Source organism: Syngnathoides biaculeatus, chromosome 15 (assembly GCF_019802595.1).
Source record: "Syngnathoides biaculeatus isolate LvHL_M chromosome 15, ASM1980259v1, whole genome shotgun sequence".
NCBI classification, from domain to species: domain Eukaryota; kingdom Metazoa; phylum Chordata; class Actinopteri; order Syngnathiformes; family Syngnathidae; genus Syngnathoides; species Syngnathoides biaculeatus.
In genome coordinates this window covers 3,707,460-3,729,933 of record NC_084654.1, presented here as the reverse complement: position 1 = coordinate 3,729,933, position 22,474 = coordinate 3,707,460, and the positions used below count along the sequence as shown (strand labels likewise).

General features: G+C 41.4%; 1 protein-coding gene across 2 annotated transcripts in view; it reads left to right on the top strand.

Moving 5' to 3' along the window:
* Positions 1-17,130, top strand: part of gphna (gephyrin a) — a 119,883-nt gene extending 102,753 nt beyond the window's left edge. Inside the window, exons 23-25 of one of the 2 annotated variants that reach the window (XR_009798299.1) lie at positions 934-1,072; positions 1,171-1,309; positions 16,765-17,130. Coding sequence is in view for 1 of the 2 variants with exons in the window: in XM_061842772.1 (XP_061698756.1) it covers positions 934-1,067 (134 nt within the window). In the remaining variant the exon portion in view is untranslated. Of the gene's footprint in view, positions 1-933; positions 1,073-1,170; positions 1,755-16,764 lie in introns of those variants that run through there. The other variant, XM_061842772.1, reaches the window with a different exon arrangement.
* The last annotated feature ends 5,344 nt before the right edge of the window (positions 17,131-22,474 follow it).

Genomic DNA, 22,474 nt, shown 5'->3' with positions numbered 1-22,474 from the left:
GGGCTTGGGACCGACCTACAGATTGCACTGGTTTGTGCCCCATAGGGCTGCATTATAATCATAAAATACATAATAAAATGTAAATAAGTCAGTGATGCTAAATGTGTTGACATGCGCTGCCCGGCGTTGTTCATCGCTGGCGGGCCCAGTGTTGTCCATTGCCGGCAGGCCCGGCATTGTTCATCGCTGCTGGGGCTGGCGTGAGCCCCGACGCGGAGGTGGATTGGGCGGGGAGGTGGTTTGGCCGCGTGTTGGAGGAAAAAGGAGCTCCCCCCCACCGGCCACTGGTGTCTGGGCACCCCTAAAGTAGTTACTTTGCCCGGCATGGGTCCTCCTGAGTATGCTACGTACTGTCGGCCAGTCTGTTGTTAGTTGGAAGTGATGTGCATATCTTCTAAATATGCCTCCAAACAATAGGGTAATATTGCCCAAGTCACTTCACTCGATTTTGAGGTGTTCTCTTCTTCAAAAAGAGCTTCCGTGACAGAAGGGGCGTCGGAAAAATCCGAAAATCTCTCTTGTTCCTCTCCCATAGCAGGTGCCACTACGTGTTTTCACTGGCAACTGTCCCAGTGTGATATCTGCAAATGATGTTGCAGGCAATATGGCCGGAACTGGAATGTCGAGTGAGACTTCCGCAACTTTGCACATTAATGACATGCTCTTCGCTCCTTTTTTTTTTTTTTGTATGGACATTGACGTGAATAATATATGTAGTTAGGGTTAGGGTTATATGTATTTTAAAATGTATATTGGGCTGTCAGTGGCCCTTTGAAATTTCCGGATGTACCTAATACTGTGGCCAATGAGTGTAGTCTACTACATTGCAACATAAAATTTTCATTAGATTTTCCAATAACTTTTGGTATTGTACATAAATCTTAATTTCAGAGTTGCATCTTTTTTCAAAACTTCTTGTCTCTCTCTCTTCAGGTAACCAAGTGTCCAGCAGGCTAATGTCAATGCGTAGCGCCAACGGCCTGCTGATGTTGCCTCCTAAAACAGAGCAGTATGTGGAACTGCACAAGGGAGAGGTTGTGGATGTTATGGTCATCGGACGTCTATGATGCAGGTTTTTCTAGGCTTTTTAACACATGAAATCCATCCATACTGTTTTGACACTGTGAGGAGGGACAATGGATCAACAAACTAATATATTTTTCTCCCCAGATTTCAGTTACACGAGAAAAATAAATTGACGATGCTGGGACTTCCTGTCTGGACAGGAAAAAAATGGGTGGGCGCATCGATTAATGGTGATGTCATATGCAAAAGCCAACTGGAGCCAGCAGAGACTGAATCCTCATAGGTCTGCATTGAGAAGATTTAAACAAAACAAAAAAATGTGAAAAAAATCTAAAAATGAAATTTATTCTGTTATTATATTATACAATACTCCTGATGATAATAATGAATATTTGTACTTCATATTATATTATTATTATGGTTCTGATTTAATACTATCATCGTCATAGTTATAATCCCAATTTCATTTGCATCGTGCGTTCAGCATTTTTCCTTACTAGATATAGAGATATAGAATGACTTTTTCCTCTGCCTCTGCCACACGCTCAAGATCCTTTTACCTTTGTCTTGATTTCTGATCCTCTCCCCTCAACATCAAAATGTCCAGACCCTCTGAAAACTCCTTTTGGAAAATCACATCTCACTCTACAATTGACTGAATACCCATCCCCAGACTTTATTTTGCCAACCCAAAAAACATAAACAGCAGCAATCAAGCAATGGATTACACAATAAAACTCATGACTCACTGAAGGCGGTTGATCATTAGCAAAATCATACATGAATGACACCTCTAAACCATAAACACCAAATACAGACCTAAAAAAAAAAGAACTGTGACTGTGATATCTGGTTCATACCAGGCTTAACTGATGTATGCTAGAGTGATTAAGTCCAGGGCACCTGCTTGTAGCCTGTGCAATATTTTCCTACTTAAACCAAGCAGCCCGTGTAAGAAGGAGGTTATTAACACATTTACGAAGGACTGTCAACAAAAAATAAGCCCAAAATACTGTCATTTGACCTACTCTAATAGTTGTTGTTTTTTCTGACATTTTCACAGTTTGTGTTCTTGGGAGGAAGGCTTAGTTTTTTATTGTTATTTTAAATTTTAGTTAAGCCTGTCCTTTTCCTGACAACCACCTTGGAAATGATGCCATTGTTTGATGGCCATCAGAAGAGAGAGCTTTGATTGAATATCTTGCTTGAGAATGGGAACCTAATCCTATCCAATCTAGTTCTCTCTAGAGTGAGCAGGTTGGATAGGAATAGAAATGACCTCATTAGAGGGACATCCAAAGTTGGATGTTTTAGAGACAAGGTTTGAGAGAGCAGACTTTGATGATTTGGACATCTCCAGAGGCGAGAGAGTGAGTATATTCGTAGAAGGGTGCTGAAGGTGGAGCTGCCAGGCAAAAGAGCGAGAGGAAGACCAAAGAGAAGGTTGATGGATGTTGTGAGGGACAACATAAGGACAGTTTGTGTTAGAGAGGAAGATGCACGAGATAAGCTTAGATGAAAAAAGATGACACGCTGTGGCGACCACTAATGGGACAAGCCGAAAGGAAAAGGAGAAGAAGTGGAACCACCACTAAACATTTTCAAAAGGTTGACAAATGTATTTGAGGTTAGGGTTGTGTAAGCAATGAGGAGATGATGGTGACATCATCAATTCTGCCTCGGCGCTAGCACTATTTCCAGTATGAAACGCTGAAAATGGTCTTATACTTTGCTTTGTAAATGGGTGGTTTAAAATAGGCTCTTCTAATTCAAATTTGATACTGGACACCCAGCTTTCGACTCTGCTGAAGCCATTTGCAGCCTCCCCACACGCATTCTGCAAACTTTTTAAAAGTTTTTGGTAATGGTTGCCCTTCCAAAATGAAAACAACAACAAAAAAAAATCAATATTTCAAAAATGACCTCGAGGACAGACTTAAACATTTTTCAAAATAAACAAAATAATTATTCAAACTCAACATTAAACATCATCAAACATTAGGGTCTGTAATTTTTACCATAGGCACACTTCACTTGTGAGAGACAATCTGGAAAAAATCCAGGAAATCACATTGTATTATTTTTAAGTGGCTTGTACCACTTGATGCTATTCTTTTTGGTTTGTACCGTTAGGGTCGCCACAGCGTGTCATACTTTTGCATGTAAGGCATTCTCCTGCATCCTCCTCTCTCTCAACAACTGGTCGCATGTCTTCCCTCTGTACAACTTGCAAACTTCTCTTTGGTCTTTCTCACGATGTTTTGCCTGGCTGCTCCATCCTCATCATCCTTCTGTCAATGTACTCACTCTCTGTCCTCTGGATGTGATCAAACCATCAAAGTCTCCTTTCTCTACTGTTGTCTTGATCACATCTAACCTTGGGTGTCTCTCTAACGAGCTCGTTTCTAATCCTTTCCATCCTACTCACTCAGAGAGAACCTCAACATCTTCATTTCTGCCACCTCCAGCTTTCCGTTGTCTCTTCAATGCGACTGTCTCTAATCAGTTCATCATGGCTGGCCTCAATACTGTCTTTTAGTTTTTGCCCTTCATCGTAGCAGACAATCTTCTTTCACACAGGTGCTGATTTTCATTTCAGCCACATCACACTTGGCAGTGAACCAGCAAGAGTTGGGGCTTGATCAAGCCATCAGAACCACATAATCTCCAAAAAACGGTGACATCAGACATCTGACGTCATACAACCGAACCCCCGCAGCACCTCGACTGCATTGAGATGGTCTTTCCAAAAAGCAATGAACAGAATTGGTGGCAAAGGACACAAAATTTTCACCGGAAAACGACTCTGACTTACTTTCGGCAATACGAATCACTGCAAACTCTGATGTCAGTCACACAGGGACTGGACAGCCCGTATCAGGCAGTCTGGTAGCTCATACTCTGGGTGAATGCCCTCACAGGACTCCCCGAGGGACGCTTTGAACACCTTATCTCTAGTCCACAAAACACATGGAGACTAGTTGGGCGGACTCTAATTCACCATCGAGAACCCTGTTGAGGATGCCGAGCTGGTTCACTGTTCCACAGCCAGGACAAAAGCCACAATGCTCCTTCTGAAATTGAAAATTTGATTGACTGAGGAAACCTCCTTTCCCGAACTCCTGAATAGAGCTTACCGTGGAGGCTAGTTGGAAAACACGCTCAGGTCCCCCTTTTAAAAAATTGGGACCACCACCAGGGTCTTCCAATCCAGAGGTACTCTCCCAGAGGTCCATGTTATGTTATGAAGCATATCAACCAGGACAGCCCCACAACATCCAGAGGATTTAGGAACACGGGGTGGGTCTCATCTACTCTTGGCAGCCTGCCACTGAGGAGCTTTTTTACCACCTCTGTGACCTCAAACTCTGAGCTAGAAGAACAAACGTCAGTCTCCAGACTCTGCTTCCTATTAGAATAGTGTGTTGTTGGAATTGAGGAAGTTTTTGAAGTATTCAGCCCACTGACACACAACGTCCCGAGTTGAGGTCAGCAGTGCATTTTCTACTCTATACATACTGTTCACAGTGCACTGATTTCCCTTCCTGAGATGCTGGATAGAGACTCAGAATTTCCTCGAAGCTATTGATTTCCATGGCCCATTCAAATCCAGGATTCTGCCTCAGTGACCACCAATGCTGCATTTCACTTGGCCAGACAATACCCAACAGCTGTATCTGGAGTCCCACAAGCCAAAAGGGCCTGATAGTGCTCCTTCAGCTTGACGGCATCCCTTCCCACTGATGGCAACCAATGGATATGGGGATTGCCGCCACCACAGGCAGCGATAACCTTACGGCCACCACTCCGGTCAGCTGCCTCAACAATGGAGGCATGAAGAATGTTCCACTTATACTAAATGTCCTCCGCCTCCCCCGGGATGTGGTTGAAGTTCTGGTGCAGGAGTGAGATGAAGCTTCTTCGGACATGGGGCACTGTTAAACGATCCAAACAGACCCTGCCAATATGTATGTCTGCCTGGTTGGACAAGCATCTTCCCCTACCATTGGAGCCAACTCTCAACCAACTTCTAGTCAGTGAAAAAGTTAGTAAGCATAAACAATAGTTAAGATCTGTCCCCCACGCCCCCGCCCCCACCTAAAGGCAGAGCGAGGCTAACATCTCATCCAGTGGGGTAAACACCAACGTACAGGCACCAAGTTCGGGGGTAATAAGTATGCTCACACCTGCTCTGCACCTCTCACCGTGGACATCTCCACAGTGGAAAAGTGTATAACCCCTCTCAACACGACTGGTACCTGAGCCAAAACTGTGTGTGAAGGTGAGCCCAACTGTATCTAGTTGGAACTTATCAACCTTGCACACCAGCTTGGGTTCTTACCTTCCTGGAGTGGTGATGTTCCGTATCCCTAGATGGCTGCTGCCCAGCTCTCTTATGCATCTTATCCCCTTAGATCCCCCACAGGTGGTGAGCAATGGGTCCCATGTTTCCTCTTACTGCAGTGTCCGCCTGGGCCCCATGGGTGCAGGCAAGGCATCAGCCATCTTGCCTTCAAGCCCCACCTCCAGGTCTGGCTCCAGTGGGGGGCCCATTGACCAGCATGCAGGCAATGGAAACAGAAGTCAATTTATCTTATTCATCTTAGGGGGTCATTTGGGCTGTGCTTTGTGTGGTCCTTCACCTTTGACTTTTGGCTCATGGAGGTGAGGCCTCATACATCTCCTCTACTACTTACCTCCCTGCCACTCCAGACTTCCGCATGCAGTATAATAGTTCCTCTCTTGGAACTCTGTCATTGGCTTTCACTAGCGCTACAAGACACAATGTAGCTCCTTCTGACCTTTTCTGTACTTCTCGACACCCTCTCGTCAAATCATGCCAATGGGATACTTTTTCTTTTCATGAAACCATGCTGTTGCTCTCAAGTACAGTGTTCCCTCATTATTCGATGGGGTTATGTTCCTTAAGTGCACAATGAGTTCCAAAATCTGTAAATGTTGTTGTGTGACTCGACCAATTGAGTACACCTGAACACACTGGTTACATTGTTAGCATGCATGCTAACATGCGTTTAAGCGTGTATGCAAGCTACCATGTGACAAGGCAGTGAAGAACAATTGCAATCTTACATTTGTGAGCTGAACCTTACATTCACCCACACACTGAAAGTCGATGTATTGTTCACACTCAGTGTCAAAGCAAACTATCAGACCACAGCAAAAAGAATAGCATAACAAGCAAATAATAAAACAATAGATGAAGAAATAGACACAAAACATGCACTTTAAACACGTTTGCATCCTTCCAATATGCTAGGAGTGCCGCAAAGATTACGTTGTCAGTGTGTGAGTCAATTTAAGCTGCTCCTGCTTCCAAAATCTAAAATTGCAATAGTTGCTCACTGCTTTGTGAGCACCATCATATGGTAGCTTGCATCATTGAATCCAGTAAATACCTGGACTCACTATCTTTAAAAGACAAAGACCATGTCTGAATCCTTGGTGTTCTGATTGATTCAAACCCGACTTTCAACAGTCAAATCAAATCAATCAGAAAAACTGCCTTTTACCATCTGAAGAACATCTGGAGCCAAGGCTTGTATGTGTCAAGCAGACCAGGAGAAGCTCATACATGTCTATATCTCAAGTAGACTTGACTACTGTAATGGTCTTCGGACTGGATTCCCCAAAAGAGCATTAAAAGGCTGCAGCTCATCAGAATGCATCAGCTCGGGTTCTGACTAGAACAAAGAGGTGAGATCATATAACTCCAATTCTAAAGTCCTTACACTGACTTCTGTCATCTTTAGAATAGATCTTCAGCCATTCCTCTGTGCAGAATCTCTCTAAATCATCCAGAGACCTGGGTCCTATACTCTTCAGCTCACCCTGCAGGTTTTCAATGGGGTTGAGGTCTGGGGACTGAGATGGCCATGGGAGGAGCTTGATTTTGTGTCTGGTGAACCATTTATGTGTAGATTTGGCCATATATTTAGGGTCATTGTCTTGCTGAAAGACCCAGTGATGACCCAGCTTCAGCTTTCGGGCAGAGGTCAACAGATTTTGATTGAAAAATTCCTGGTATTTCAAAGAATTTGTGATGCCTGGTACCCTAACAAGGTTCCCAGGGCCTTTGGAAGCAAAACAGCCCCACAGCATCACTGACCCACCCCCATACTTCACAGTGGGTATGAGGTGCTTTTCGGCATGCGCATCGTTCGTGGCACGCCAGACACACTTAGTGTTTGTTGCCAAAAAGCTCAATCTTGGTCTCATCTGACCAAAGCACACGGTCCCAGTTAAAGCCCCAATACTGCTTGGCAAACTCCAGACGTTTGCATTTATGATTTGAGTGAGGAAAGGTTTTCTCCGTGCATGCCTACCAAACAGCTTGTTGGCGTGTAGACAGTGCCTGATGGTTGATTTGGAGACTTTGTGACCCCAGGATGCTACCATTTGTTGTAATTCTGTAACAGTGAGCTTTGGAGATCTTTTGATTTCTCTCACCATCCTCCTCACTGTGCGTGGTGGCAAAATAAACATGGGTCCTCCTCCAGGCTTGTTTACCACTTTTCCAGTTGTTTTGAACTTCTTAATTATTCCTCTCACAGTGGAAATGGGCAGCTGCAGTTGAGTGGCAATCTTCTTATAGCCTCTACCTGACCTATGAAGGTCGACGCACATCTGCCTCACTTGTATGCTGTGTTCCTTTGTCTTTCCCGTGTTAGAGAGTGGATAAGAGAAATGGCCTCTGTGCCATGACATATTTATACCCCAGGGAAACTCTGGTAAACGTTGTAAACTACTGTAGAAAGGACAGAAATGCTTCAATTATATTTATTTCCTGGGAATTGTTAAGCGAGCCAATAATTGTGGAACAGGCGATTTAGTGAAAAATAATAATTTTTTTAGTCAGGGATTTTTTCATTTTCTTACAATTCATTTGAGTTGAAGGTTACATTTTCCTAAAATTTTCAGTGACAGTATTCTTCTGCAATAAACACTGAATTTGTTTTAAGGCTTTTAACACATCTTAACCGGGGGTGCCAATAATTATGGAGGGCACTGTATGTATGTATGTATATATATATATATATATATATATATATATATATATATATGAATCAGTATTCAGATACCTATCAATCAGCAAAAATTCTGGCTTTCATACTTGTTACTTTATCTTTAAAAAGCTCTTCTATTTGCCACACATTACCAATATTAATGCTGCCGGTTTTAATTCACTTCCTCCATCAAAGACACAGACCCTCAGTCAGTCTCCAACCGCTTCTCCATAGCCAATAGCAGAGACCTGTCTCAGGAACAAAATTGTAAAACTGCACAAGGCTGTGCTGAGCTACTTTATACTTGGCCAGCAGGTTTGTGAAAGAGACCAACATACAATATCTGTTTACTGACAATCTCTCTTGACTTGTGGCTCCAAGGCAAAAACCTCATCTTGTGGTGTATCAATGAGCTTGAGAATGGTGAGGGAAAGCACACAAGGGGGACTTGGTCAATGACCTGAAGAAAGCTGGGAACACAGTCACAAAGGTTTTTATTAGTAACACTACATCACCATGGATTCAAACCCTGCAGTTCCCAAAAGGTCTGTCCGCTTCAGCCAGCACATATCCAGGCCCATCTAAAGTTTATCATTGACCATCTGGATGTTCTAGAGGAGTACTGGGAGAATGTTATGTGGTCAGAAAAGACCAAAATAGACGTTTTGGTATAAACTTCACTTGCCTTGTTTGGAGCAAGAAGAATGGTGAGTGGCATCCTACGAACACCATACCCATTGTGAAGCAAGGGTATGGAAATATCATGCTTTGGTGCTGATTCTCTCCAAAAGGGATAGGACGATTGATCCATATTAAGGTAAAGAAAGATGGTGCTATGTATTGTGAGATTTTGGGCAAAAACCTCCTCTCTGTAAGATGGAACAGGAGTGTTTCGTCCAGCATGACAGTGACCCTTAACACACAGCCTAAGCAAGTTGCCATCCAAGAAGCATTTTACGAACCTGGAATGGCTTGCCCGGTGTCCAGACCTCAACCCAATAGAAAATTTGTGAAGGGAGTTAGAAGTGTGTGTTAGCCGGCGACAACCCCAAAGTATGGTAGATTGAGAGATCTGCATGGAAAAGTAGTCCAAAATACCTGCTACAATTCGTGCAAACTTGGTCAAGAACTACAGAAAAGTTTGGCATTGGTAACTGCAACCATAAAGCTTTCATTACAATGTATTGAGTTCAACTTTTTGTCAAAATATTTACCTTATTTCTCGCAGTACAGTGTTCTCTTGCTACAATGTGGTTCACATTACATGGCCTCGCTATTACAGAGATTTTTTTTGGGTGATTTTTTTTTTTTTTTTTTTTTTACAGTGAAGCAGGCTGTTTTTTTTTTTTTTTTAACAGCGTATGAATACACATTGTGTTCTGTATCCTAATTTGCTAAGGGAAAACCCACATTGTGTTCTGTATCCTGAATGGCTAAGGAACTGTAGACCATTGTCAACCACCTTAAGAACCTGCACTTCTGCTGTGGGGGTAGCCGGCGTGCCTTGCGTCGTTTCAGCTTACCCTCACAATGTGTCACAACTTTAGTTCTCAAACATAATCGAAGGTGGCATGTCAGTTTATAAAAATATTCTCGACCAAAGAAAAAAAAGACCACCAACAACGACCCATAGCTATTTTTTACTCGCAAGACACTTGCAACAGGAAAGCAAAAAGAACTGTAAATACGCCCGAATCACTGTTCATAATTTCTTGTGTGTCCAACATCATAGATTCATCATTAAAATAAAGTTTATTTCTAAAAACTATCATGTTATTCTTTTTATTGGAAAACACTTATCCCCTGTCCTGGATAAAGCAAAAGAAAATGGATGGCGGGACATTTATAAATGTATTTCTCAAATAAATGTTTTGGCGTCAAATAGATTTTGATTTTTGGTTTCATTCTAGAATACAATAGTGTATTTTATTTATTTTTTTTTACAGAGGTTTGAACTTTTGAGTGTTTAAATGAGAGAAATTAAAAAATGTTAATGCATGTCTGAGAAAAGTTTGAGTCTGTAGTTATGGGTTTAACAGCCTTAAAACAAACAACGAAAAAATACTGTAAATGAAAAACAGCAACCTGTAAATAAAAAAACATGCACTGTAAATGGAAAAAATACATCCTGTAAATGAAAAAAAAACCACAATGGATGAAAAAAAAAACTAAAAAATGAAGAAAATAACTTTTCCTGCATAGATTTCACTTAATGGGAGTATTTTTGGGAACGTAACGCAGTATTAGAGGGAACACTGTATGCAAATAAAATGTTTAAAAGTCATACTGTGATTTCAATTTTTTTCCACATTTGTCTCATAGATGACATATGATGATGAATTACAGACCTTGTCTTTTAAGTAGGACAACTTCCTTGGAGGCTGTCCAAATACTTTTTCCCCACTGCAGTTGTTCTGCCTGTCACCCATAATATGTTGCTGGCAGAGACAGATGAACAAAGGTACTGTATATTTGGAATTAATAATATTTATGAGATAAATTAAATTTGAAAGTGTTTAATGACAAATCCTGAAGATCTCTCATTGCACCCTTGTTGGAAATCACTGCTCTAATTAATGTTTCCTTTGCCTCAAAGAAAACGTGGCATCTGTTGAATGTAAAGTGTCGAAAGTCAGGTGCTCATCAAGGACAGGTGCAGGTGAACTGAGCCTTTAACAAAATTTCTCTTACTGTATGCAGCCCAAGAAATGTGAAGTCAGAGTAATAGTCTTTTGTTGTTTCATATATTTGATATTTAACTGATTCCAAAATCACTTTATATACAAAATAGACCAGTTTACTGGAAAGTTGTCGTAATTAGAAACTGACCTTGAAAAATTGTCGAATAACTGTAAGCAGTCTTATCCCAGCCTGTCCCATGACTTTGTTATCAGTGTGATCAGTGCCACACAAACCCGGTCAAACCAGTCATAGGTATAATTCTGCATTCTAATCATAGGAGAAAAGCACATTTATTGCACTGATACTTTTAATAAATCTTTTGACAACACCAAGTCCACCGGTTGATCTTTTTTAATGAAAGGATGCTGCTGCTACTACTTCTTTTGCTTTAATTGTCCAAAGTTTGGTGATGCATTTTTTTTCCACAAAAGGTTTATATTGCCATCTTCATTTATGACAAGAATGCAGCACGAGCACTTTTGTCTTTGAACTTTGACCCTTCCCCTGACTGACTTATAGTCAACGGTCATCCCCACCCACATTTCCTCTGACTTTTATTCTTACCTACACTCTTTGAAACGGCCGTGGCTCACTCTTTGAGCAGGTTGCCATAAATGGACAGGATTTTTTTCCAATGTTAATGCTTCATTTGTGCTTGTTTGTTTTGGTTGTACTGTGTGTTAGATGGGTGGCACGATCGATGACTGGTTAGAGTGTCAGCCTCACAGTTCTGAGGACTGGTGTTCAAATCCCAGGCCCGCCTATGTGGAGTTTGGATGTTCTCCCCGTGCCTGTGTGGGTTTTTTACGGGCACTACGATTTCCTCCTGCATCCCCAAAACATGCACAGTCGGTTTATTGAAAACTCTTAATTGCCCGTACATGTGAATGTGAGATTGATAGAATGGTTTGTTTATATGTGCCTTGCGATTGGCTGGCGACCAGTTAGGGGTACCCTGCCTCCGCCCAAAGATAACTAGGATAGGTTTCAGCACGCCTGTGACCTTAGTGAAGATAAACTGTAAAGGAAATTGAAGGATGGATGGATGTAAGAAGATGTTGGGCCATTCTTATCTATCCCTGTAGTGTGTTTGTGTCAGAAACTTCCTTAATGTTTTAAAGTTGTTGTATTTATATTGATGGCTCTTGCTGCGTTCTTGTCGTCGATGGCAAAGTGGAGGAAGGTATATAGAATATCTCATTTCAGCTTGTTCAATGGTAGTGTGCAATAAGTAAGTATATGTTTATACATTATAATCAAAAGATCACTTAAAAGATTTGCCATGTTTTGTGCAACTTATACAGTATTTACAGTAAATCCATTATGATCTAAACACAGCATATAAACTCTTCCAGGCACCTGCCCAAAGTGGCTGAATCAAACAGATTCATTGAAGTAAGAAGAAGCAGGTTATTACATGTACTGCCTTTGTACTGAGTGATTCTTAACACTGGACTGAAATCAGTCTCACATTGCACACACACCATTAAACTATGACCAGCAGTTGAAGCAATTCCACAACATTCTACTGTTACTATATAAAATATAATGTATTTTTTTTTCCTGTAATGATATTATTGAAACTGAAAATCAAATAATAAAATGAATCATGATTATTATGTATCCCATGTTGTTCCAGTTCTGTTTAGTCCGATATGTATTTTGTGTTTGGCTTCTCTAATTTTACGTTTGTCTTTTTGTAGAAGATTTACTGAAGTGATAGTTGGACAGATACCGTGAGGGTTACACATGAAATGTACGTTATTTAGGATTCAAACACCGTTCGAGTTCCACATCTCATACCACCATATATTGTCCGTGTTGTCACAAAATAATCATATTGTGTGATGTGTTGCCGAAAAGTGACGCCTGAAGTCAGGAGTCATGGGGTTATTCCGACTTATTTCAGTTATTAATAATAGTTACTGGCTGCACATACACTTTTGATAAGAATGGTTCTTAAAATCTTGGACTGCATACCAAGGAAATCTGAACCTCATTGACCGCTTTGGATCATTATGCTATTGAGACAAGTAGATCAATACCCACCGACTGTGTTTGCTTTCTGTATTTTAGAAAATTGTAAGAGACACAACTTTATTACACAGTGGAAGGTGGTTAGCACATCTGCCTCACAGTTGTGATGACCTGGGTTCAAATTCGGCCTCACCTGTGTGGAGTTTGTATGTTCTTCCGATTTCTGAATGGGTTTTGCTTCTTTTTCCTCCTACGTCCCAAAAACATGCGTGCTAGATTAATTGAAGACTAAAATTGCCCATAAGTGTGAATGGTTGTTTATACAGTTGAAGCCGTAAGTTTATTTACACTGTGCAAAAACATACATTTCATTTTTTGTCTCACTGTCTGAAGTGACATCAAACTGAAGCTCTCCTGTTTCGGGTCAGTCAGGATCGAGAACATTGTATAATTTTGTTAAATGCCACAATAATGAGAGAATTTCTTAGAATTTTTTTGTTTGAGGTCAAAAGTTTACACACAAAACAAACACAAAAAGTACTATGACTTTAAAGAAGACGGGGAAGCCCAGGTGTTGAAGTTATGGCTTTAGAAGCTCCTGATGGGTTGCCTGACAACGTGTAAGTTAACTGACTGCACACCTTGGTATGTACAGTATTTAAGGCCACACTTAAAACCATCTGCTTTCTTGTTTGAAAGCATGGGAAAATCAAATTAAATTGGCCAGGAATCAGAGAAGGAATAATGGAGCTCCACGAGTCTGGCTCATCCTTGGGTGGAATTTCCAGATCCTTAAAGGTACCAAGTTCATCTATTCAAACAATCTTACGCTAGTATAAACATCATGGGACTGTCCAGTCATCACTTAGGAGGGACTCTGTGTCTCAGAGATGATTATCTTTTGGTCCAAAATGTGCAAATAAACCCCAGAACTAAAGTTAAAGACTTTGTGTAGATGCTGGATTAAACTGGTAAGAATGTGTCATCCACAGTGAAATGAGTCCTGTAACTATATGATCTGAAAGGCCACTCACTGAGAATAAAGCCATTACTTCAAAAGAAACCTAAAAAAAGACAGATTACAGTTTTCAAAAAGACATCAATACAAAGATCTTAACTTCTGTAGACATGTCCTGTGGTCCGATGAAACCAAAGTGGAGCTTCTTTCGTCATAATGAGCAACATCAGGAGGAAAAAGGGAGAAGCTTATAGACCAGAGAACACCAGTGACCCAAAGCATACTGACAAAATGATTAAAAAGTGGATTGAGAATAACGTGAACTATTGTAGAGTGGCCATCACAAAGCCCTGATCTGAATCCTCTCGAAAATTTGTGGGCAGATCTGAAACAGTGTGTGTGAGCAAGACAACCGAAAAACCTGACTCAGTTCACAGCTCAACTTCAGTTACATGAGTTCTGTCAGGAGGAGTGGGCCAGGATTCCAGTTGAGTACTGCCAGAAGCTTCTGAAGGTTACTCAAAACGTTTGACCTAAGTCATCCAGTTGAAAGGAAATGGTACTCTATGCTTAGGAAATATATGTAAGCTTTTGACCTTGAAGAAAATATCAAGTTCTCAAATAAATTCTCTCTTATTATTGTGGAATTTAACCAAATTAAATAATTTTGGTGATATTGACACATCTTGAAACAGGGGGTTTTAGTCTGGTATGATTTACAAAGATTGAAATATATGTTTTTGCGCAATGTATGTCAACTTCTGGCTTTAACTGTGCCCTGGCGACCAGTTCAGGGAGTACCCTGCCTCTCATCCACAGTCAGCTGGGACATGCTCCACCATGCCCATGACCCTATGCCGAAGGGGTAGGGGGGGCAGCGGGAGGTGGGGTACAGAAAATTTGCTGATGGCTAGATATAATTTCAGAATATTTGATATGGGTAAAATGTAATCTTTATATGGTATTTAATTTTTTTTTTATACTTTGTGATATTCTTAAAAAGTACTGCATTACTCTCACATTTGCTAATAGCTTGCATCTCATGCTTAAATATCTGATGTCTGTGTTACTTTTGGTGATATTTTACCTTAAATGATCAAGAAGGAGGAATGGGGGGCTGTCAGGGACAAAAAGATAGGTGCCTGCGCACCATTTAGGGTCTATAGTTGCATAAACCTTTAGAGGTCTGCGACATAATGTCACAATCAGGTGATTTTCGGCCTTGCGCCATGTTGGAAGACAAGCAAGTGTATCGGCGGCCGTAGCTCCACGCACGAGTGACCACATTATTTTTAAAAATTGCACAAACCAACCAGCCTCCAGGTATGGTTAGCTTCCATGCTGTGGTTGGCCGCTCCAACAGACTAGGGCCTGACATAAACAAGTCATTCTTCAGGACTCCAACTGTTATAAAAAGCCAGGGAGAACAAACTGAAAAAGTTTCTTCTCAACGTCAAAGCGATTGGCTAGCAGCATTGTCCAGAGCGGATGTAAACACTGCTAAACTGTCCCAGAATTGTGTCTGCTCAGATCATTTTGTCACTGGTAAGTGTTTTTTGTCAGTTGAGTTATAAATTTAAGTAAACACGTGACGTAGATCTGCAAGCTCAGACAATGGTGGGTCATGTATGGCTGCATTGTAGGTTGGCACTTGGAACATGTGAACATTGAAACTGATACTAAACAGGAAAACATGCTTCCACTTATAATAATGTTAAATGAATACTGTTTTGAAATTAAATTATGAAATATTTTAGGACTAGGGACTTGTTTTAACATCAGCATCCTTTCAACAACTTATTGAAAATTGAATATGATGTGTTCTGTTCTATGAAGTAGGTTGGCCAAACAAAGAATAAATATATTAACATTTTGTTAATTATGACTATTGTTTCAGGCAAGCCAACAAAGCTGTAAAATTCCCCAAATCCGGACTGGGTTCCAACTATCAATCATATGGAAATCAGTGGAATTTTCCCTTTGTATAGCAAATTGAAATAAGAAGTGTCCCTTTATTCATAAAATGATGTGAAGAACATTCTTAAATGCATGTCTTTGTAGAATTATATTGGCATGACTGTAGTTACCAAGCATGCTTTATAAGCATAAGATAATGGACTCTGCATTTTTCCTTCAACATTGGGAGTGACATTTTGTTATTCAAAGATAGTATCAACAGCTCTAAATTGAAAACAAAGAAATCTGTTGCATTTGGAAGCCATTATTGCAATTCATGTAAATTTGTACATATACACTCACACTCACACACACACACACACACACACACATATATATATATATATATATATATATACACACACACACACACACACACACATGGGTTTTTGTTTCAAATACAGTGGGTAACTGCTACAAGTAGAACTAAACATAATTTTCAGGGTACAGAACAGCCTGACATGTTAGATGGAGAATGAGACAATGAAATTTTGAAGTACAATTGGTTTGTTTGATTTCGCACTTACATAACATTGGGTACAGCACATTTGTGTGGTCAAAACATTGTGATAAGGCCAAACAAAAATAATGTTGTGTTTCCGGTAACATAGACTAAGAAGCCTAGGGTTGGTAAGTAGGTAGGAATTTTTTTGGGGGGGAGTTTTTTCTTTTTTTTGTATTGACTACTTTTGAGGACGTGTTGGCAGCTTCCGGTATGCTTTCTCTTGTGTGACAGTCTTTGAGTCCTGTATCCTGATGTTGGTTTTCACCCAATCTTTTTAGCAAATCCAGTTATTTATTTCATTTAGATTTAAATGTATGTAATGTTTGTGAGGTCAGGAGTAATTTAATGATCATTTGCAACTTATAATTTGACAATTAACGCCATGCAGGAAAGAGTATAATTTCTTTTTGTTATGTTTCCATCTCTTTGTACTACATATATTTTCAAAATCATAATACCTGAAATAGACAATTTTTTTCCATTAAAATATAAATTTCTCTAGCCTACATTCTTTATGAAATTTTCATTTGCTACAATAATGATAGGTGAAAATATTTAGTAATATTGAAATGTGAATGATACTTAATACATGTATAAATGCACGTATGTTAAAAACTCCAATATTATCTTTACAGGTTCTCCATTCCCAAGCATTCCGAGAAAAGCCCCTTTGGCCTTGGTGATTGCTGAACAAAGTGGGAAAAATGTTGCTGTACATTGCAACTGCTCGGCTGGCCTGGGAGAAGCTTGTTCATGTGTTGCAGCACTGCTGTTTTGGGTTGAAGCCAACACCAGGATACGGGACTCAAAGACTGTCACACAAGAGAAAGCATACTGGAAGTTACCAACACCTCCTCCAGAGTAGTCAATACAAACATTTTTAAAAAAATCCCTGCCCACCTACCGACCCTAGTTTTCTTGGTCGATGTTACCGGAATCACTACATTATTTTTATTTTGCCTTATCACAATGTTTGGCTATATAAATGTGCTGTGCCCAATGTTATGTAGGTGCAAAAATAAACAAACCAATTGTACTTCAAAATTTTCTCATCTCATTCTCCATCTAACATATCAGGCTGTTCTGTACCCTGAAAATTATGTTTAGTTCTACTTGTAACAGTTATGTATATATATATATATATATATATATTATATATATATATGCACAAATTTACATGAATTGCAATAATGCCTTACAAATGTAACCGATTTTTTTCCCTCAATTTAGAGCTGTTGATATGATCTTTGAATAACAAAATGTTCAAGGAAGAATGCAAAGTCCATTATCTTAAAGGCCAAGTGTAATCCCTTTAAACATTCTAAAATAGATATTGTAATGAAAAATACATATAACATTATTCGCTTCAATGTCTATACAAAAAAATAAATGTGAGCAAAGTTGCAGAAGTGTCATTCTACGACTTCCAAGTGGTCGCCATATTGGCTACATCCTCTGTCCGTGACGTCACCTGGACATTCGCCAATGAAAAGACGCGGTGCACCCTAACTATGGGAGACGAACACGCCCCTTCTGACACGGAAGCTCTTTTTGAAAGGGAGAACGCCACAGAACCAAGTGAAGTTTCCGGGGCAATATTACACTGATGAGACTAAAATTTGAAATTGAGGGTGTTATGTATAATGTGGTTAGCGGCTATGCACCACAGGTAGGATGTGACCTAGAGTTGAAAGAGAAATTCTGGAAGGAACTAGATGAAGTAGTTCTGAGCATCCCAGACAGCGAGAGAGTTGTGATTGGTGCAGATTGTAATGGACATATTGGTAAAGGAAACAGGGGCGATGAAGAAGTGATGGGTAAGTACGGCATCCAGGAAAGGAACTTTGAAGGGCAGATGGTGGTGGACTTTGCAAAAAGGATGGAGATGGCTGTAGTGAACACTTATTTCCAGAAGAGGGAGGAACATATAGTGACCTACAAGAGCGGAGGTAGAACCACGCAGGTAGATTATATTTTGTGCAGACGATGTAATCTGAAGGAGGTTACTGACTGTAAAGTAGTGGTAGGGGAGAGTGTAGCTCGACAGCATAGGATGGTAGTATGTAGGATGATTCTGGTGGTGGGTAGGAAGATTAAGAAGACAAAGGTAGAGCAGAGAACCATGTGGTGGAAGCTGAGAAAGGAAGAATGTTGTGCGACCTTCCGGAAAGAGGTAAGACTGGCTCTCAATGGACAGCAGAAGCTCCCGGAAGACTGGACGACGACAGCCAAGATGATCAGAGAGACAGGCAGGAGAGTACTTGGTGTGTCTTTTGGTAGGAAAGGGGAGAGGGAGACTTGGTGGTGGAACCCCAAAATACAGGGAGTCATACAAGGAAAGAGATTAGCGAAGAAGAAGTGGGATACTGAGAGGACTGAGGAGAGGCGAAAGGAGTACATCGAGATGCGACGTAGGGCAAAGGTAGAGGTGGCAAAGGCTAAACAAGAGGCATATGAAGACATGTACACTAGGTTGGACACGAAAGAAGGAGAAAAGGATCTCTACAGGTTGGCCAGACAGAGGGATAGAGATGGGAAGGATGTGCAGAAGGTTCGGGTGATTAAGGATAGAGATGGAAATGTGTTGACTGGTGCCGGTAGTGTGCTAAATAGATGGAAAGAATACTTTGAGAAGTTGATGAATGAAGAAAATGAGAGAGAAGGAAGAGTTGAAGAGGCAATGATTAATAAGGGGGAAGTCAGAAAGGCACTACAAAGGATGAAAAATGGAAAGGCAGTTGGTCGTGATGACATACCGGTAGAGGTATGGAAGCAATTTGGAGAGATGGCTGTGGAGTTTTTGACCAACTTATTCAACAGAATACTAGCGGGCGAAAAGATGCCTGAAGAATGGAGGAAAATTGTTCTAGTTCCCATTTTTAAGAACAAAGGGGATGTTCAGAGCTGTGGGAACTATAGAGGAATAAAGTTGATGAGCCACACAATGAAGTTATGGGAAAGAGTAGTGGAGGCTAGACTCTGGACAGAAGTAAGTATCTGCGAGCAACAGTATGGTTTCATGCCTAGAAAGAGTACCACAGATGCATTATTTGCCTTGAGGATGCTAGTGGAAAAGTACAAAGAAGGTCAGAAGGAGCTACATTGTGTCTTTGTGGATCTAGAGAAAGCCTATGACAGAGTACCAAGAGAGGAACTGTGGTACTGCATGCGTAAGTCTGGTGTGGCAGAGAAGTATGTTAAAATAGTACAGGACATGTATGATGGCAGCAGAACAATGGTGAGGTGTGCCTTAGGTGTGACAGAGGAATTTAAGGTGGAGGTGGGACTGCATCAGGGATCAGCTCTGAGCCCCTTCCTGTTTGCAGTGGTAATGGATAGGCTGACAGATGAGGTTAGACTGGAATCCCCTTGGACCATGATGTTCGCAGATGATATTATCATATGCAGTGAAAGCAGGGAGCACGCAGAGGAACAATTGGAAAGATGGAGACATGCACTGGAAAGGAGAGGAATGAAGATTAGCCGAAGTAAAACAGAATATATGTGCGTGAATGAGAAAAGTAGAGGGGGAAGAGTGAGGCTACAGGGAGAAGAGATAGCGAGGGTGGACGACTTCAAATACTTGGGGTCAACAATACAGAGCAATGGAGAGTGTGGTCAGGAAGTGAAGAAACGGGTCCAAGCAGGTTGGAACAGCTGGCGAAAGGTGTCTGGTGTGTTATTGGACAGAAGAGTGTCTGCTAGGATGAAGGGCAAAGTTTACAAAACAGTGGTGAGGCCGGCCATGATGTACGGATTAGAGACGGTGGCACTGAAGAAACAACAGGAAGCTGAACTGGAGGTGGCAGAAATGAAGATGTTGAGGTTCTCGCTCGGAGTGACCAGGTTGGATAGGATTAGAAATGAGCTCATTCGAGGGACAGCCAAAGCTGGATGTTTTGGAGACAAGATTCGAGAGAGCAGACTTCGATGGTTTGGACATGTTCAGAGGCGAGAGAGTGAGTATATTGGTAGAAGGATGCTGAGGATGGAGCTGCCAGGCAAAAGAGCGAGAGGAAGACCAAAGAGAAGGTTTATGGATGTGGTGAGGGAAGACATGAGGGCAGTTGGGGTTAGAGAGGAAGATGCAAGAGATAGGCTAAGATGGCAAAAGATGACACGCTGTGGCGACCCCTAACGGGACAAGCCGAAAGGAAAAGAAGAAGAAGTTTCGAGCCATATTCAGGTGATATGTGATCACGGCCAAACCGCCTCCCTGTCCGATCCAGTTCTGCGGCGGAGATGAGCCATCGCGGCTCATCGCAGCCAGCTGGTGTGGCTCATTTTCGGCGCCAAGGTGGCTTATCACGGAACCAAGCCGTGCTGCTTTAGGGGGTTGTTCAAAGCCGCCACAGTACGCGATGAAGAACACTGTCGAGCCGGGGCGCTTTGCTGCATTATCGTCGCACGCATCTGAGTGAGGCAGAGCCTTGCCATGCTGCTTTAGGGGGTTGTTCATAGCCGCCGCAGTACGCAATGAACAACACTGTCGAGCCGGGGCCTTTACTGCCTTGTTGCCGAAAGCGGATGAGTGAGGCAGAGCCGAACTGTGCTACTTCAGGGGGTTGTTCATAGACGGCACAGTACGTGATGAACAACACAATTGAGCCGGGGCACTTTACTGCATTGTCGTTGCACGCGACTGAGTGCTGCATTGTGGCAGCGTTCTTCAGAGCTGCCGCCGTCCGGGAGCCCATGCGCTTCGCTGGCGAAGTGACAGCAGCCTGACGCCGTCCGACGCGCACATTGACACATTTCGTACGCGCATCATTTGTTACATTATGAGAGACCGGTTACGTGGTCCGCCCCAAACTATTATTTTTTTTAGTAGCTGTATACAAACCTACCTGTCATTTGGAACCCACAAAGCTCTCGTCCTCTGCAACCGTGCAATCCATTTTTCACGACGAACCGGGTCTCTTGCAAACGTATGAAGGGTAAATCCATCCCCCCGAGTGTTCAAGCAATGTCCAGCAATGCAACGAACTGGCATTTTGACTAACACAAAGGAACAACGAGCTACCTTTCCGGAGGTAAAACTAATGGAAACAAACGAGTCCAATTGAGGGCGGGTCTCTCCTTTATGTCACCTCATGCTTCTTCTCGAAAACAAATCCCTCGAGAGGATTTTCATGGTGGTAGTTACAAAAAGCTATATACGTCAAAAACATGTTTTGTGGTGAAAAAACGCATGGGTCCATGTCGGCTGCCGTTTTTTCATGAATAACACTTTAGGCTTATAAAGCACGCTTGGGTGTTATATAATTCTACAAAGACATGCACTTAAGAGCAGTCTTTATGAATAAAGGGACATATTTCAATTTGCTGTGCAGAGGGACTATTCCACTGATTTCCATATGATTGTTTGTTGGTTGGACCCCAGTCCGGATTAGTGGAATCATACAGGTGTGCTGGCTTGGCTGAAACAATAATCATAAATAACAAAATGTTAATATATTTATTTTTTGTTTGACCAACTTACTTAAGAAAACAGAATACATCATATTCACTAAGTTGTTGAAAGGATGTTGATGTTAAAACAAGTCCTCTGTCCAAAAATATTTCACTATTTAATTCATCTTGTACAGTATCAAGCAATAACCATAATATTCAGAGCACACCAGAAAAAATGTTTCAGAACAGTTTTCATTTAACATGATTATAAGTGGAAGCATGTTTTCCTGTTTAGTATCAGTTCCAATGTTCGCAAATTCCAAGTGCCAACACACTATGCAGCCATACATGACCCACCATTGTCTGGGTTTGCAGATCTCCGTCACCAGTTTACTTAAATTTATCACTCAACTGACAAAAAACACTTACCAGTGACAAAAGGATCTGAGCAGACACGATACTGGGAAAGATTAGCAGTGTTTACATCTGCTCTGGACAATGCTGGCAGCCAATCCCTTTGATGTTGAGAAGAATGTTTTTCAGTTTTGTTCTCTCTGCCTTTTTATAACAGCTGGAATCCTGACTTGTCTCTTGACTTGTTTACATCGGGCCCTGCGCTGTTGGAGCAGCCAACTGTTAGGAATGGTAGTGTCATGCACAAACATGGTGTCACGAGTGACTAGAACAAGAGACAATACCGTGGATTAATACGCCGTTTCACCGTAGGAGGCCAAAAAAAAAAAAGAATTAGCAACGGGCTAAGCTAAAGACGTCAACATACCAGTGAACATTCCACCTCCGGAGGAGATGAAGATGGCTGGCGATTTGGGGAGTAATTGGGACAACTTCAGAGCAGAATTTAACTATACCTGGAGGCTTTTTGGTTTGTGCAAGTTTTAAAAATAATGTGGTCACTTGTGCGTGCAGCTATGGTCGCTGGTACGCTTGCTT